Here is a 19,144-nt window from a genome sequence, read left to right as displayed (position 1 = left end):
ATTAAAAGCAGTGGTTCGTGCCTTCAGTTTCACACGAATGCTGCCATCAATCCACGGTTTCTGGTTAGGGAATGTTTTAATCGTTGCTATGGGAACGACATCTTCAACGCACGTTCTAATGAACTCGCACACCGTATCAGCGTATTCGTCAATGTTGTTGTCTGACGCAATACGAAACATCTCCCAGTCCACGTGATGGAAGCAGTCTTGGAGTGTGGAGTCAGCTTGGTCGGACCAGCGTTGGACAGACCTCAGCGTGGGAGCTTCTTGTTTTAGTTTCTGTCTGTAGGCAGGGATCAACAAAATGGAGTCGTGGTCAGCTTTTCCGAAAGGGGGCGGGGCAGGGCCTTATATGCGTCGCGGAAGTTAGAGTAACAATGATCCAGGGTCTTTCCACCCCTGGTTGCGCAATCAATATGCTGATAAAATTTAGGGAGTCTTGTTTTCAGATTAGCCTTGTTAAAATCCCCAGCTACAATGAATGCAGCCTCCGGATAAATCGTTTCCAGTTTGCAGAGAGTTAAATAAAGTTCGTTCAGAGCCATCGATGTGTCTGCTTGGGGGGTATATATATACGGCTGTGACAATTAGGAGGCCTGCGTCTTGTGACCGTAGCGTACGTGTAGGTATGTATGGTAGGACCAAATCGGAAAGATAGGTAGGAGCAAGCCCATGTAATGCTTTGTAGGTTAGCAGTCAAAGTGTAAGGAGGCACTGGAGTAATATGATCCATTTTTTGGTTCTAGTCAGGATTCTAGCAGCCGTATTTAGCAATAACTGAAGTATATTTAGTCCTTTATCCGGGTAGACAGAAAGTTTCTGATTTTTGCAATGTTACGTAGATGGAAAAAAGCTGTCCTTGAAACAGTCTTGAAATGTTCGTAAAAAGAGAGATCAGGGTCCAGAGTAACGCCGGGGTCCTTCAGTTTTATTTGAGACGACTGTACAACCATCAAGATTAATTGTCAGATTCAACAGAAGATCTCTTTGTTTCTTGGGACCTAGAACAATCATCTCTGTTTTGACCGAGTTTAAAAGTAGAAAGTTAGCAGCCATCCACTTCCTTATGTCTGAAACACAAGCTTCTAGCAAGGGCAATTTTGGGGCTTCGCCATGTTTCATTGAAATGTACAGCTGTGTGTCATCCGCATAGCAGTGAAAGTTAACATTATGTTTTCGAATGACATCCCCAAGATGTAAAATATATAGTGAAAACAATAGTGGTCCTAAAACGGAACCTTGAGGAACACCGAAATGTACAGTTGATTTGTCAGAGGACAAACCATTCACAGAGACAAACTGATATCTTTCCGACAGATAAGATCTAAACCAGGCCAGAACTTGTCCGTGTACACCAACTTGGGTTTCCAATCTTTCCAAAAGAATGTGTTGATCGATGGTATCAAAAGCAGCACTAAGGTCTAGGAGCACAAGGACAGATGCAGAGCCTCGGTCTGATGCCATTAAAAGGTCATTTACCACCTTCACAAGTGCAGTCTCAGTGCTGTGATGGGGTCTGAAACCAGACTGGAGCATTTCGTATACATTGTTTGTCTTCAGGAAGGCAGTGAGTTGCTGCGCAACAGATTTTTCTAAAAATGTTGAGAGGAATAGAAGATTCGATATAGGCCGTTTTTTATATTTTCTGGGTCAAGGTTTGGCTTTTTCAAGAGAGGCTTTATTACTGCCACTTTTAGTGAGTTTGGTACACATCCGGTGGATAGAGCGCCGTTTATTATGTTCAACATAGGAGGGCCAAGCACAGGAAGCAGCTCTTTCAGTAGTTTAGTTGGAATAGAGTCCAGTATGCAGCTTGAAGGTTTAGAGGCCATGATTATTATCATCATTGTGTCAAGAGATTTAGTACTAAAATACTTGAGTGACTCTCTTGATCCTAGGCCCTGGCAGAGTTGTGCAGACTCAAGATAACTGAGCTTTGGAGGAATGCGCAGATTTTAAGAGGAGTCTGTAATTTGTTTTATAATGATCATGATCTTTTCCTCAAAGAAGTTCATGAATTTATTAAAAAGCAGCATTCCCCAAGTGGGGATGGCTTTTACTTCAGCAGTACTGAAGTAAAAGCCATCCCCACTTGGGGAATGCTGCTTTTTAGTTAGCTTTGCGACAGTATCAAAAAGATATTTCGGATTGTTTATTTTCCTCAATTAAGTTGGAAAAATAGGATGATCGAGCAGCAGTGAGGGCTCTTCGGTACTGCACGGTACTGTCTTTCCAAGCTAGTCAGAAGACTTCCAGTTTGGTGTGGCGCCATTTCCGTTCCAATTTTCAGAGCTCTGGTATGTTCTGTATAGATATTAAGTCTAATACTGTAATGGAGTCGCCAATGACGGGTTTACAATTCGTCAGAGCTAATGATGGGAAGCTTTGGCATCTCAGACCCCGTAACGGGAGGAGTAGAGACCGGAGAAGGCTCGGCCTCAGACTCCGACTCGCTGCATTGCCCTCCAGAAGCCATGAGAAAGTTGTCCGGCTGCGGGGACCGTGTGAGGGGATTTATACTACTATCTGTACTTACTGATGGCACAGACGCTGTTTCATCCTTTCCTACATTGCAATTACCCTTGCCTAATGATTGCGTCTGAAGCTGGGCTTGCAGCACAGCTATCCTCGCCGTAAGGTGACCGTTCTCCTGTATATTATGAGTACAGCGACTGCAATTAGAAGGCATCATGTTAATGTTACTACTCAGCTTCGGCTGTTGGAGGTCCTGACGAACCACATCCAGATAAAGCGTCCGGAGTGAAAAAGTTGAATGAGGAAAAAATGAAAAATATAAACGGTAATTAAAAAGTAAAAACCGTAAAGTTGTCAGGTAGTAAGGTAAGGTTGGCAACAAAACGCACAGCAACACGTAAACAAGTCTGCAAGTTGTGACCGACTAAACACCTCCCTTTGCAACTGGATCCTGGACTTCCTAACAATCCGCACCCAGGTGGTAAGGGTAGGCAACAACACATCCTCCACGCTGATCCTCAACACGGGGGACCCTCAGAGGAGCGTGCTCAGTCCCCTCCTGAACTCCCTGTTCACTCATAACTGCACGGGCAGGCATGACTCCAACACCATCCTTAATTTTGCTGATGACACAACAGTGGTAGGCCTGATCACCGACAATGATGAGACAGCCTATAGGGAGGAGGTCAGGGACCTGACCGTGTGATGCAAGGACAACAACCTCTCCCTCAATGTGATCAAGACAAAGGAGATGATTGTGGACTACAGGAAAAGGAAGACCGAGCACGCCCCCATTCTCATCGACGGGGCTGTAGTGGAGCAGGTTGAATGCTTCAAGTTCCTTGTCGTCCACATCACCAACAAATTAACATGGTCCAAGCACACCAAGACAGTCGTGAAGAGGGCATGACAAAACCTATTCCCCCTCAGGAGAATGAAAAGATTTGGCATGGGTCCTCAGATCCTCAAAAGGTTTTACAGCTGCACCATCGAGAGCATCCTGAAGGGTTGCATCACTGCCTGGCATGGCAACTGCTCGGCCTCCGCAAGGCACTACAGAGGGTAGTATGACATTCAGGACTTCTATACCAGGCAGTGTCAGAGGAAGGCCCTAAAAATTGTCAAAGACTCCAGCCACCCTAATCATAGACTGTTCTCTCTGCTCCCGCACGGCAAGCGGTACCGGAGCGCCAAGTCTAGGTCCAAGAGGCTTCTAAACAGCTTCTACCGTCAAGCGATAAGACTCCTGAACAGCTAATCACATGGCTACCCAGACTTTTGCATTGCCCCTCCCCCCACACTGCTGCTACTCTCTGTCGTTATCTATGTATAGCCACTTTAATAACTCTACCTCCATGTACATAATTACCACAATTACCTCGACACCCGTGACCTCGCACATTGACACATTGACTCTGTACCGGTACCACTTGTATGTTGCCCCACTATTGATATTTACTGCTGCTATTGAATTATTTGTTGTTATTATCTCTTACTTTTTTTGTATTTTCTTAAAACTGCATTGTTGGTTAAGGGCTTGTAAGTAAGCATTTCACTGTAAGGTCTACAACTGTTGTATTTGGCGCATGTGATGAATACATTTGTTTTTGACTTGACTTGATTTGACTTGATTTGATTTACTAAAGACTGGAGTCCTGAAGCTTTCTGTGAGTGTCCCCTTGTCATCTCCCTCCTGTCCTCTGATCCAGTGATCCAGCCTGGGGTTCTATTCCCTCTGATCCAGTGATCCAGCCTGGGGTACTATTCCCTCTGATCTAGTGATCCAGCCTGGAGTTCTATTCCCTCTGATCCAGTGATCCAGCCTGGGGTATTATTCCCTCTGATCCAGTGATCCAGCCTGGGGTATTATTCCCTCTGATCCAGTGATCCAGCCTGGGGTTCTATTCCCTCCTGTCCTCTGATCCAGTGATCCAGCCTGGGGTTCTATTCCCTCTGATCCAGTGATCCAGCCTGGGGTACTATTCCCTCTGATCCAGTGATCCAGCCTGGGGTACTATTCCCTCTGATCCAGTGATCCAGCCTGGGGTTCTATTCCCTCCTGTCCTCTGATCTAGTGATCCAGCCTGGGGTTCTATTCCCTCTGATCCAGTGATCCAGCCTGGAGTATTATTCCCTCTGATCCAGTGATCCAGCCTGGGATTCTATTCCCTCCTGTCCTCTGATCCAGTGATCCAGCCTGGGGTTCTATTCCCTCCTGTCCTCTGATCCAGTGATCCAGCCTGGGGTTCTATTCCCTCCTGTCCTCTGATCCAGTGATCCAGCCTGGAGTTCTATTCCCTCTGATCCAGTGATCCAGCCTGGGGTTTTATTCCCTCTGATCCAGTGATCCAGCCTGGGGTACTATTCCCTCTGATCCAGTGATCCAGCCTGGGGTTCTATTCCCTCCTGCCCTCTGATCCAGTGATCCAGCCTGGGAAGAGGAGAATTCCTTTGTGTGAAGAAAAGCACTGGAACGAGAGGTAACTGTCGGGAGAGCGCGTCATGAGACCGAGGCTCTCTGCCAGACCTGACTCAAAGAGGTCTCATGAGCCCCTCTTTTATAGTAGAATCCTCAAACCAGTTTCTAAAGACGGTTGACATCTAGTGGAAGCCCTAGGAAGTGAAACCTCATCCATATCTCAATGTGTATTCGATAGGCCAAGCTTTGAAAAACTACAAACCTCAGATGTCCCACTTCCTGGTTGGATTTTTCTCAGGTTTTCGCCTGCCATATGAGTTCTGTTATACTCACAGACATCATTCAAACAGTTTTAGAAACTTCAGAGTGTTTTCCATCCAATACTAATAATAATATGCATATATTAGCACCTGAGACTGAGTAGGAGGCAGTTCACTCTGGGCACACTATTCATCCAAAAGTGAAAATGCTGCCCCCTATCCCATAAAGGTTAACACCATTGTCAAAGACTGACTGTGGTAAAAACAACAGGAGATGATTAACAGACTAGTGTAATCCACCAACAGCTGTTGAATAGTCACCAGCTGAGACAACAGAGTCAGATAGCGGTTTGTCAAGGTTCTATTTAGAGATAAGCTCTATGTTCTCTAGCCAATCCAATAGATCCAACTCTTCTCTGATTGTTGTCATACAATACGTTACATGTGTCTCTTATGACAGCTCCCTTGTGGAAGTGGATTCAATTACAGACTTGAAAACACCTGATTCCTGAAAGACAATCAAATCTGACAGTTCACATGTGCCTGATATCAGGGACCGTTTTTTACTTAAACATGTTTATTAAGGGTATTTAACCCTTTCTTCTCCAGAAATACAAAGACATTGAGCCCACGGTGAAGATGGAGGAGGTGGACGGAGAGGAACTGGTGAAGAAGTTTGCTGAGGAGATGGAGGGCATGCTGGGTAGGAAGATGAAGTCTGTGAAGAGACTGGCGGAGGCAGCGGAGGACGCTGATCTATACCATGAATTCAACGCTACTTTAGAGGTCCGTCACAGTTCCTCCTTACAAATACACTTTTTGAGGGCTGTTGATCAAAAGTAACCGATCGTCACAGACTGAGTTGGTATACGGTGCATTCAGAGAGTATTCAGGCCTCTTGACTTTTTCCACATGTTATTATAAAATGGATTACCTTTTTTTCCTCCCTCATCAATTTACACACAATACCCCATAATGACATCACAATACCCCATAATGACATCACAATACCCCATAATGACATCACAATACCCCGTAATGACATCACAATACCCAATAATGACATCACAATACCCCACAAAGCAAAAACAGGTTTTTAGACATTTTTACAAATGTATTTACAAATTTTAAAAACTCATCTTAAATTTCCGGAAGTATTCAGACCATTTACTCAGTATTTTGTTGAAGCAGCTTTGACAGCGATTACAGCCTGGAGTCTTCTTGGGTATGTCGCTAAACGCTTGGCACACCTGTATTTGGGGAGTTTCTCCCATTATTCTCTGCAGATCCTTTCAAGCTCTGTCGGGTTGGATGGGGAGCGTCGCTGCACAGCTATTTTCAGGTCTCTCCAGAGATGTTCGATTGGATTCAAGTCCGGGCTCTGGCTGGGACACTCAAGGACATTCAGAGAATTGTCCCGAAGCTTCTCCTGCATTGTCTTCGCTGTGTGCTTGGAGTTGTTGTCCTGTAGGAAGGTCAACCTTCGTCCCAGTCTGAAGTCCTGAGCGATCTGGAGCAGGTTTTCATCAAGGATCTCTCTGTACTTTGCTCTGTTCATCTTTCCCTCTATTCTAACTAGTCTCCCAGGCCCTGCCGCTGAAAAACATCCCCACAGCATGATGCTGCCACCACCATGTTCAATCATGGTTTCATCGGACCAGAGAATTTTGTTTCTCATGGTCTGAGAGTCTTAAGGTGCCTTTTGGAAAACTCATGTGCCTTTTACTGAGGAGTGGCTTCCATCTGGCCACTACCATAAAGGCCTGATTGGTGGAGTGCTGCAGAGATGGTTGTCCTTCTGGAAGGTTCTCCCATCTCCACAGATGAACTCTAGAGCTCTGTCAGAGTGACCATCAGGTTCTTGTAGTTACTGTAGCCTCTGACCAAGGCCCTTCTCCCCCGATTGCTCAGTTTGGACGGGTGGCCAGCTCTAGGAAGAGTCTTGGTGGTTCCAAACTTCTTCCATTTATCAATGATGGAGACTACTGTGTTTTTGGGATCTTCAATGCTGCAGAAATGTTTTGGTACCCTACCCCCGATCTGTGCCTCGACACAATCCTGTCTCGGAGCTCTACAGGCAATTCCTTCAAACTCATTGCTTGGTTATTGCTCTGACATGCACTGTCAACTGTGGGACCTTATATAGACAGGTGTGTGCCTTTCCAAATCATGTCCAATCAATTGAATTTGCCACAGCTGGAGTCCAATCAAGTTGTAAAAACATCTCAAGGATGATCAATGGAAACAGGATGCAGCTGAGCTCATAGCAAAGGGTCTGAATACTTTTTGTTTATAGTATTTAATACATTTACAAAAATGTCTTAAAACCTGTTTTCACTTTGTCTCTTTGGGACATCGTGTGGAGATTGATGAGGAATTTGTTTTATTTAAAACATTTTAGAATAAGGCTGTAACGTAAAAAGTCAAGGGTTCTGAATACTTTCCGAATGCAAAGTAACGTAACAAATATTACTTTATTATTCTACATATAAAACACAAAACAAGATCATTACTGCTGTACAAAATATTCAAGGTTTGAAATGTACAGCGGTTATTGACCTTTGTGATGTGCCCTCTCTGTTGCAGTTTGACCTTATCTCTTCCTATGATCTCTGTTGCAGTTTGACCTTCTCTTCCTATGATCTCTGTTGCAGTTTGACCTTATCTCTTCCTATGATCTCTGTTGCAGTTTGACCTTATCTCTTCCTATGATCTCTGTTGCAGTTTGACCATCTCTTCCTATGATCTCTGTTGCAGTTTGACCTTCTCTTCCTATGATCTCTGTTGCAGTTTGACCTTATCTCTTCCTATGATCTCTGTTGTAGTTTGACCATCTCTTTCTATGATCTCTGTTGCAGTTTGACCTTCTCTTCCTATGATCTGTGTTGTAGTTTGACCTTCTTTTCCTATGATCTCTGTTGTAGTCTGACTACAGTAACTCTGTGATTTCTCTCCTCTTCAGTTTGACTACTATAACTCTGTGATTTCTCTCCTCATCAGTTTGACTACTATAACTCTGTGATTTCTCTATCCTCATCAGTTTGACTACTATAACTCTGTGATTTCTCTCCTCATCAGTTTGACTACTATAACTCTGTGATTTCTCTCCTCATCAGTTTGACTACTATAACTCTGTGATTTCTCTCTCCTCATCAGTTTGACTACTATAACTCTGTGATTTCTCTATCCTCATCAGTCAGACTACTATAACTCTGTGATTTCTCTCCTCATCAGTCTGACTACAGTAACTCTGTGATTTCTCTATCCTCATCAGTCTGACTACTATAACTCTGTGATTTCTCTCCTCATCAGTTTGACTACAGTAACTCTGTGATTTCTCTCCTCATCAGTTTGACTACTATAACTCTGTGATTTCTCTCTCCTCATCAGTTTGACTACTATAACTCTATGCTGATCAACTCGGTGGATAAAGATGGAAACGCTATTGAGCTGGGAGGAGAGTTTCCTCTGGAAGAGAATGAACACTTCAACAAGCTCCAGGTCAACACTCTGCAGAGCGACATACAGGTTCCCACCAACGTTTACAACAAAGGTCAGCTGCTTAGGACAATGCCATGGTCTCTCAACGTTATCCAGACAGGGTTGGGTTAGCTCCCTGTCTGGTTCATTTAGCCATGGTCTCTCAACGTTATCCAGACAGGGTTGGGTTAGCTCCCTGTCTGGTTCATTTAGCCATGGTCTCTCAACGTTATCCAGACAGGGTTGGGTTAGCTCCCTGTCTGGTTCATTTAGCCATGGTCTCTCAACGTTATCCAGACAGGGTTGGGTTAGCTCCCTGTCTGGTTCATTTAGCCATGGTCTCTCAACGTTATCCAGACAGGGTTGGGTTAGCTCCTGTCTGGTTCATTTAGCCATGGTCTCTCAACGTTATCCAGACAGGGTTGGGTTAGCTCCCTGTCTGGTTCATTTAGCCATGGTCTCTCAACGTTATCCAGACAGGGTTGGGTTAGCTCCCTGTCTGGTTCATTTAGCCATGGTCTCTCAACGTTATCCAGACAGGGTTGGGTTAGCTCCCTGTCTGGTTCATTTAGCCATGGTCTCTCAACGTTATCCAGACAGGGTTGGGTTAGCTCCCTGTCTGGTTCATTTAGCCATGGTCTCTCAACGTTATCCAGACAGGGTTGGGTTAGCTCCCTGTCTGGTTCATTTAGCCATGGTCTCTCAACGTTATCCAGACAGGGTTGGGTTAGCTCCCTGTCTGGTTCATTTAGCCATGGTCTCTCAACGTTATCCAGACAGGGTTGGGTTAGCTCCTGTCTGGTTCATTTAGCCATGGTCTCTCAACGTTATCCAGACAGGGTTGGGTTAGCTCCTGTCTGGTTCATTTAGCCATGGTCTCTCAACGTTATCCAGACAGGGTTGGGTTAGCTCCTGTCTGGTTCATTTAGCCATGGTCTCTCAACGTTATCCAGACAGGGTTGATGTTGTTCCTGTCTGGTTCATTTAGCCATGGTCTCTCAATGTTATCCAGACAGGGTTGGGTTAGCTCCTGTCTGGTTCATTTAGCCATGGTCTCTCAACGTTATCCAGACAGGGTTGGGTTAGCTCCTGTCTGGTTCATTTAGCCATGGTCTCTCAACGTTATCCAGACAGGGTTGGGTTAGCTCCCTAACTGTCTGGTTCATTTAGCCATGGTCTCTCAACGTTATCCAGACAGGGTTGGGTTAGCTCCCTGTCTGGTTCATTTAGCCATGGTCTCTCAACGTTATCCAGACAGGGTTGGGTTAGCTCCCTGTCTGGTTCATTTAGCCATGGTCTCTCAACGTTATCCAGACAGGGTTGGGTTAGCTCCCTGTCTGGTTCATTTAGCCATGGTCTCTCAACGTTATCCAGACAGGGTTGGGTTAGCTCCCTGTCTTTAGCTGTTGCCTTTGTGCTCCGCTGAATGAAAACCATTTGATGTTGTTCTCATTACTGCTTCAGAGGCCTTAAAGGGAGCAATGTTCATCAGATACTAACTCTTTACCCTGTTCCTCTTACTCACTCCCTAACTCACTCCCTAACTCACTCCCTAACACTTCCTCACTCACTCCCTCACTCACTCCCTAACTCACTCCCTAACTCACTCCCTAACACTTTCTCACTCACTCCCTAACTCACTCTCTACCACTTTCTCACTCACTCCCTAACTCACTCTCTCACACACTCTCTCTCTCTCTCTCTCTCTCTCTCTCTCTCTCTCACTCTCCCTCTCACTTCCTCCCTGTCCCTCTCCCTCCCCTCTCTCTCTGTCTCCCTCCCCTCTCTCTCTCTCTCTCTCACTCTCTCTCTCACTTCCTCCCTGTCCCTCTGCTTCTACTCCCCCTCTCTCTCCCTCTCTCCCTCTCCCTCCCCCTGTCTCTCTCTCTCTCTCTCTCTCACTCTCTCTCTCACTTCCTCCCTGTCCCTCTGCTTCTACCCCCCCCCTCTCAGACCCTGGTATTCTAAACGGGGTGTACATGTCGGAGGCCCTGAACGATGTGTTCATGGATAACTTCCAGAAGGACCCTACTCTAACCTGGCAGTACTTTGGCAGTGCCACTGGCTTCTTCAGACTCTACCCAGGTAACAACACACTCACTCACTCACTCACTCACTCACTCACTCACTCACTCACTCACTCACTCACTCACTCACTCACTCACTCACTCACTCACTCACTCACAAACCACAGACAGGCAGACAGGCAGACAGGCAGACAGACAGGCAGACAGACAGACAGACAGACAGACAGACAGACAGACAGACAGACAGACAGACAGACAGACAGACAGACAGACAGACAGACAGACAGACAGACAGACAGACAGGCAGGCAGGCAGGCAGGCAGGCAGGCAGGCAAACAGCTCAAGTCTAGCTAAGCTAAATCTACAGATCAGCACTCCACACTGCAGCAGGCCCAGCTGAACCCAATAGCCTTGCTAGGTTTAACTGACAGCAGTTTTAATGGAGAATAGCAGTGTCTATAGCTGAGTCATTAGGGGTATAGTGGGACTCAGCTGTTCCAGTCTATAACTGAGTCTGAGTCATTCAGGTCATTAGAGGTATAGTGGGACTCAGCTGTTCCAGTCTATATCTATCAGGTCATTAGAGGTATAGTGGGACTCAGCGGTTCCAGTCTATATCTATCAGGTCATTAGAGGTATAGTGGGACTCAGCTGTTCCAGTCTATAACTGAGTCTATCAGGTCATTAGAGGTATAGTGGGACTCAGCTGTTCCAGTCTATAACTGAGTCTATCAGGTCATTAGAGGTATAGTGGGACTCAGCTGTTCCAGTCTATAACTGAGTCTATCAGGTCATCTGAACTGATAATTCAGCATTGTATCATATTGTGAGTTCACCAGGTATTTCCAATACACCATTTCCACAGGCATCGCCTGGACCCCAGATGAAAATGGTGTCGTCACGTTTGACTGCAGGAACAGAAACTGGTGAGTTCCTAATTGCATCCCAAATGGCACCCTATTCCCTACATAGAGCCCTGGTCAACAGTAGTACAGTATATAGGGAATAGGGCCCTGGTCAACAGCAGTACACTATATAGGGAATAGGGCCCTGGTCAACAGTAGTCCACTATATAGGGAATAGGGCCCTGGTCAACAGTAGTCCACTATGTAGGGAATAGGGCTCTGGTCAACAGTAGTACAGTATATAGGGAATAGGGCCCTGGTCAACAGTAGTCCACTATGTAGGGAATAGGGCTCTGGTCAACAGTAGTCCACTATGTAGGGAATAGGGCCCTGGTCAACAGTAGTGCACTATATAGGGAATAGGGCTCTGGTCTAAAGTAGTGCACTATATAGGGAATAGGGCCCTGGTCTAAAGTAGTGCACTATATAGGGAATAGGGTTGAATTTGGGGCGTAGTGCAGCCCATATCTGCCTGTCTGCCTGTCTGTCTTCCTGCTCTGAGAGCCTTTTTGTTAGGAGGAAAGAGGAAGTCATCTGGGAGTATTTCCTGTGTGAGCCTGTAGTAATGAGGAAGTAATCTATTAGATTCCCTGAACCCAGCAGTTCCTTGGCTATCAGTTCACTAATCTGTTATTTCGGTGACAGGCCGTCTGTCCTTGGTCTGTAGGGAATTACAACCCCCACGCTGCTGCCACCTGATAGGCTGGCTATTACCATCCCTGGGTCTGGTGGTCACGGCAACCTGAACAGCAGGTCCTGTGGGGAAAACAAGTGTCCGGGTCAAAGGGTCACTATTGAGGAGTAATTTGTGATCTGTTCTGTACATTTTGACAGCGTAGATTAGGTCTGTTACGGTCTAACTAAATGTAGAGCCGAGCAGAGGGGATTTGGAATCACACTCTCTTGATGAGGTGTTGCCCTGGCTGAGGAACAAGGATTGGAAAAGTCTGGTAGCTTTCACTAAATCCCCAGGTTTCCCAGGAATCCCAGTTGGAGAGTTCTCAGGTTTCCTGTTTATTCACACTGAGGGTGGCTTGATGTCTGAACGTTTTTTACACACTTTTGTTTATGTACTTTTCTGTACAATGCACTTTTTGGGCATCATGATGTCCCAATAAATCATCTCTACTTTTGCATAATAGTCTCAGTTTAGGATTCTTCCTAATTTGGTATAAAAGGACCTTAAACCTTTTTTACTGCAGTGGGGAAATCAGGGTCACACAGAGTGTTTCTTGGTGGTCTTAAACAAATCTACGTTGAAACAAAACGTACACCTCACACACGTGGTTATGGGCTTAACAGAAAGAGAACACGTGTCATGTCAGATATAGAGTTGAAATATATTACATGTTGAGTTTACTTCCCAGTATTACACTTTATATAAATCACAGAAGACTGAAGCAATGAGGAAGTCATCTGTTTGACTTAGAAACACCAGATTTACGGCATTTAAAAAAAAAAAAAAATGTTTATTAATTTTAAAAATATGAATAACTTTACACCCGTGAGGTTTTAAAAGAAAATGTATTTTACCTTTATTGAACTGGGCAAGTCAGTTAACTGGTCTAGGAACAGTGGATTAACTGGTCTAGGAACAGTGGGTTAACTGGTCTAGGAACAGTGGATTAACTGGTCTAGGAACAGTGGATTAACTGGTTTAGGAACAGTGGGTTAACTGGTCTAGGAACAGTGGGTTAACTGGTCTAGGAACAGTGGGTTAACTGGTCTAGGAACAGTGGGTTAACTGGTCTAGGAACAGTGGATTAACTGGTCTAGGAACAGTGGATTAACTTCCTGTTCAGGGGCAGAATGACAGATTTGTACCTTGTCAGCGCGGGGATATGAACTTGGAAGCTTTTGGTTACTAGTCCAACACTCTAACCACTAGGCTACTCTGCCGCCCCAGGTAATTAGGTCATTTGACTGCAGGGAAGGACTACAGAGCCAGACAGCCACACATCGTTGGATAGATATTGAGAGTGTCCTCAGTCTTGGATATTGAGAGTGTCCTCAGTCTTGGATGTTGAGAGTGTCCTCAGTCTTGGATGTTGAGAGTGTCCTCAGTCTTGGATGTTGAGAGTGTCCTCAGTCTTGGATGTTGAGAGTGTCCTCAGTCTTGGGTGTTGAGAGTGTCCTCAGTCTTGGATATTGAGTGTCCTCAGTCTTGGATATTGAGTGTCCTCAGTCTTGGATATTGAGTGTCCTCAGTCTTGGATATTGAGAGTGTCCTCAGTCTTGGATATTGAGTGTCCTCAGTCTTGGATATTGAGTGTCCTCAGTCTTGGATGTTGAGAGTGTCCTCAGTCTTGGATGTTGAGAGTGTCTTCAGTCTTGGATGTTGAGAGTGTCCTCAGTCTTGGATGTTGAGAGTGTCCTCAGTCTTGGATGTTGAGAGTGTCCTCAGTCTTGGATGTTGAGAGTGTCCTCAGTCTTGGATGTTGAGAGTGTCCTCAGTCTTGGATGTTGAGAGTGTCCTCAGTCTTGGATGTTGAGAGTGTCCTCAGTCTTGGATATTGAGTGTCCTCAGTCTTGGATATTGAGTGTCCTCAGTCTTGGATATTGAGAGTGTCCTCAGTCTTGGATATTGAGAGTGTCCTCAGTCTTGGATATTGAGTGTCCTCAGTCTTGGATATTGAGTGTCCTCAGTCTTGGATGTTGAGAGTGTCCTCAGTCTTGGATGTTGAGAGTGTCTTCAGTCTTGGATGTTGAGAGTGTCCTCAGTCTTGGATGTTGAGAGTGTCCTCAGTCTTGGATGTTGAGAGTGTCAGTCTTGGATGTTGAGAGTGTTGTCGGTCTGATGGTTAAGACAATGGCTTGGTGTGGTATGTAAGAAGTTCCCGGTTGACAGAGGACAGGATAAGAGAGGAGCGGCCATCCTCCTCCCCCTCCTCCCCTTCCATCGTCATCTCTTTATTTACACCCTCCATGTGACCTCCCTCCCTCCTCCTCTTCGATCGTCATCTCTTTATTTACGCCCTCCATGTGACCTCCCTCCCTCCTCCCCTTCGATCGTCATCTCTTTATTTACACCCTCCATGTGACCTCCCTCCCTCCTCCCCTTCCATCCTCTCTTTATTTACACCCTCCATGTGACCTCCCTCCCTCCTCCCCTTCCATCATCTCTTTATCCTTATCCTCCAGTGTGCCCAAGCTCATTAACCTCTCAGGAGATATTCCTGGACAGATCTGACTCCTCCTTCCAACTGTTCCATTGTTCCGTATCAGAACCATAGAACCAGCTGGAATTCTAAGAATGTCTGGGTAATCATGTTTCCACTGAACCTTGACCTCTCGTATAAACCTTTGGCCTTGGCTTGCAATAGGTCCAGCCAGACAGCCATTAGAGCAGACAGCCTTTAGAGCAGACAGCCATTAGAGCAGACAGCCATTAGAGCAGACAGCCATTAGAGCAGACAGCCATTAGAGCAGACAGACTTTAGAGCAGACAGGCAGTAGAGCAGACAGACTTTAGAGCAGACAGACTTTAGAGCAGACAGCCATTAGAGCAGACAGCCATTAGAGCAGACAGCCATTAGAGCAGACAGCCATTAGAGCAGACAGGCTTTAGAGCAGACAGACTTTAGAGCAGACAGGCCATTAGAGCAGACAGGCCTTTATAATCCGTATCCTATACGTCCCACCTTTGTTGATATCCAAATGCCCCAACAGACCAACAAATACCTAAAAACTAAATATCTGATTGATTGAATCAGTTGACCTTTGCCCTCTGCTCTGTTCCAGGTACATCCAGGCTGCGACCTCTCCCAAGGACATCATCATCGTAGTGGACGTCAGCGGGAGTATGAAGGGTCTCAGGCTCACTATCGCCAAGCACACTATTAACACCATCCTGGACACACTGGGGGAGAACGACTTTGTCAACGTCATCGCCGTGAGTAACTAGGAGATTAACACACACACACCTCACACACACACGCGCACACTCACACATGATTTACTCTGCCTCACGCAGCGTTTAACACACACAGACACGCACGCGCACACACACACACACACACACACACACACACACACCTCACAGCGCACGCACGCACACACACACTCACACACACACACACACACACACACACACACACACACACACAAAACACACACACACAGATACAGACACACACACAAGCAAAACAGACCCAATGAGACCCACACAGACACACCATTTAGGGCTGACCTGGTTTTAATGATTCAGCTGCAATGGAATAAAATCATTGAAAAGGATGTGTGCGTCTCCAATCATACACAATATATTATGGTGAATTATGGCAGAATGATCCATGTATTTCTACAACCCCATCTGCCCCATTCAGAACATGTAGATGGTTACATTGCTGGAAGGTCGTAATGTATGATAAGGTGCCTCGGCCAGAAGACGATTGGACAACATGTGTCATGCTGTTGTAACATTGGACATCACAGAGATTCTCTGTTCCAACTGAGATTACACCTGCTGACCTCCTTAACTCTCCTTGACCTGTTTCCCTATACATACGCACACACACGCACGCACGCGCACGCCACACACACACACACCACACACACACACACACACACACACACACACACACACGTCTGATCCTTGACCTGTTTTCACCATGCGTTCTGTCCCACAGTACAGCGACTATGTCCAATACGTGGAACCCTGCTTCAAGGGCACCCTGGTCCAGGCTGACCTGGACAACCGAGAGGTAACCAATGGATCTCTAATGCTAATCAACTCAATTCATCAATTAAGGCCCATAAGCTGTTTGCTCATTAAGGCTGGTTAAGAAGGCTCAGAGCGATGGGATTCACACCAGTGGGCCGGGTGCCACTAGACTACTGTTCCTGGCAGGGACTCGGAGTCACGAAGTGGTAAAGGGCTTTGACAGCACGGCAACTCTTCCCTCCCTCCCTCCCTCCCTCCCTCCCTCCCTCCCTCCCTCCCTCCCTCCCTCCCTCCCTCCCTCCCTCCCTCCCTCCCTCCCTCCCTCCCTCCCTCCCTCCCTCCCTCCCTCCCTCCCCCTCCCTCCTTCTATCTCACCCTCCCTCTATCCCTCCCTCAATCCTCCATCCCTCTATCTCACCCTCTCTCTATCTCACCTTCCCTCTATCCCTCCCTCCCTCCTCTCCCTCTATCTCTCCCTCCATCCTCCATCCCTCTATCTCCTCTCTCTATCTCTCACCTTCCCTCTATCCCTCCCTCCCTCTATCCTCCCTCCCTCCCTATCCCTCCCTCCCTCTATCCTTCCTCCCTCTATCTCACCCTCCCTCTATCCCTCCCTCCCCTCCCTCCCTCTATCCCTCCCTCCCTCTATCCTCCCTCCCTCTATCCCTCCCTCCATCCTCCATCCCCCTCTAGCTCACCCTCTCTCTATCTCACCTTCCCTCTATCCCTCCCTCCCTCTATCCCTCCCTCCCTCTATCCTCCCTCCCTCTATCCCTCCCTCCCTCTATCCCTCCCTCCCTCTATCCTCCCTCCCTCCCTCTATCCCTCCCTCCCTCTATCCCTCCCTCCCTCTATCCCTCCCTCCCTCTATCCTCCCTCCCTCTATCTCACCCTCTCTATATCTGTGCCCAGACATGTGAAATCCATAGATCAGGGCCTAAGGAATTCATTTCAATTGACTGATTTCCTCATTATGAACTGGAACTCATTATGAACTGGAACTCATTATGAACTGGAACTCATTATGAACTGGAACTCATTATGAACTGGAACTCATTATGAACTGGAACTCATTATGAACTGGAACTCATTATGAACTGGAACTCATTATGAACTGGAACTCATCACTTATATTTATGCTCCGTTTAAATTAAATAGTCCCCCTCCCCCTCCCCCCTCTCTCTCTTTTCTCTCTCCCCCACCCCCTCTCTCTCTCTCTCTCTCTCTCTCTCTCTCTCTCCCCCTCTCTCTCTCTCTCTCTCCCCCCTCTCTCTCTCTCTCCCCCCCTCTCTCTCTCTCTCTCTCCATCCATCCCTCTCTCTCTCTCCCTCTCCACCCCCTCTCTCTCTCCCCCCTCTCTCTCTCTCCCCCCTCTCTCTCTCTCTCTCTCTCTCTCTCTCCCCTCCCCCTCTCTCTCTCTCCCCCCCTCTCTCTCTCTCTTTCCCCCATCCCTCTATCTCTCCCCATCCCTCTATCTCTCCCCCATCCCTCTATCTCTCTCCCATCCCTCTATCTCTCCCCCATCCCTCTATCTCTCCCCATCCCTCTATCTCTCTCCCCATCCCTCTATCTCTCCCCCATCCCTCTCTCTCCCCCATCCCTCTATCTCTCCCTCATCCCTCTCTCTCTCCCCCATCCCTCTCTCTCTCCCCCATCCCTCTCTCTCCCCCATCCCTCTATCTCTCTCCCCCATCCCTCTCTCTCTCTTTCCCCCATCCCTCTATCTCTCCCCCCCCATCCCTCTATCTCTCTCCCCCATCCCTCTCTCTCTCCCCCATCCCTCTCTCTCTCCCCCATCCCTCTATCTCTCTCCTCCATCCCTCTCTCTCTCTTTTCCCCATCCCTCTATCTCTCCCCCATCCCTCTCTCTCTCTCTCTTTCCCCCATCCCTCTCTCTCTCTCTCTCTCTCCCCCCATCTCTCTCTCCCCCCATCTCTCTCTCTCCCCCCATCTCTCTCTCTCTCCCCATCTCTCTCTCTCTCCCCCCATCTCTCTCTCTCTCTCTCTCTCTCCCCCATCTCTCTCTCTCTCCCCATCTCTCTCTCTCTCTCTCCCCCATCTCTCTCTCTCTCCCCATCTCTCTCTCTCTCCCCCATCCCTCTCTCTCTCTCTCCCCCCTCTCTCTCTCCCCATCCCCCTCTCTCTCTCTCCCCCCCTCTCTCCCCCCCCCTCTCTCTCTGCAGCACTTCAAGTTGCTGGTTGAGGAGCTCCAGGTAAAAGGAGAGGGGAAAGTCAAGAAGGCCATGAAGGAATCCTTCAAAATCCTCAATGAGGTGTGTGTGTGTGGTGCGTGTGTGTGTGTGTGTGCGTGGCGCTCGTGTGCGTGGCGCTCGTGTGTGTGTGCGTGGTGCGTGTGTGTGTGTGTGGCGCTCGTGGGGGTGTGTGCATGGCTCGTGTGTGTGTGTGTGCATGGCTCGTGTGTGTGTGTGTGCATGGCGCTCGTGTGTGCATGGCGCGCATGTGTGTGTGTGCATGGCGCTGTGTGTGTGTGTGTGTGTGCGTGTGTGTGTGAGTGCGTGGCGCTCGTGTGTGTGTGTGTGGTGCGTGTGTGTGTGTGTGCATGGTGCGTGTGTGTGTGCATGGCGCACGTGTGTGTGGGCGTGGCACGCATATGTGTGTGTGTGTGCGTGGCCCCCGCGCGTGTGTGTGTGTCGTTGCGCGTGAGCGTGTGTGTGCGTGGCACGTGTGTGTGTGCGTTGCGCGTGAGCGTGTGTGTGCATGGCGCGTGTGTGTGTGTGTGTGTGCATGGCGCACGTGTGTGTGTGTAATCAGTAGTGTAAGGGAATGTTTACGTGCATAAATGTGATAATGAGGGGCTGGAAGGTGCGAAAGCAAACAAACGGCCACAAAAATGCCACAAATCTAACAATGTGTCTGCATGGAGAGAGTCTCCTCCATGAATGGGGCAGAGGTGT

The 19,144-nt window shown here is 47.4% G+C and overlaps 1 protein-coding gene across 1 annotated transcript in view; it reads left to right on the top strand.

The window, feature by feature from the left end:
• Positions 1-19,144, top strand: part of LOC121845906 (voltage-dependent calcium channel subunit alpha-2/delta-4-like) — a 90,831-nt gene that overhangs the window by 30,664 nt on the left and 41,023 nt on the right. Inside the window, exons 4-10 of the mRNA XM_042318122.1 lie at positions 5,764-5,940; positions 8,545-8,707; positions 10,588-10,719; positions 11,527-11,587; positions 15,308-15,458; positions 16,195-16,269; positions 18,413-18,502. Of these exons, the coding sequence (XP_042174056.1) occupies positions 5,764-5,940; positions 8,545-8,707; positions 10,588-10,719; positions 11,527-11,587; positions 15,308-15,458; positions 16,195-16,269; positions 18,413-18,502 (849 nt within the window). The remainder of the gene's footprint in view (positions 1-5,763; positions 5,941-8,544; positions 8,708-10,587; positions 10,720-11,526; positions 11,588-15,307; positions 15,459-16,194; positions 16,270-18,412; positions 18,503-19,144) is intronic.

Source organism: Oncorhynchus tshawytscha, unplaced genomic scaffold, assembly GCF_018296145.1.
Source record: "Oncorhynchus tshawytscha isolate Ot180627B unplaced genomic scaffold, Otsh_v2.0 Un_contig_2864_pilon_pilon, whole genome shotgun sequence".
Lineage (NCBI taxonomy): Eukaryota > Metazoa > Chordata > Actinopteri > Salmoniformes > Salmonidae > Oncorhynchus > Oncorhynchus tshawytscha.
This window is presented reverse-complemented; position numbering and strand designations above follow the sequence as displayed.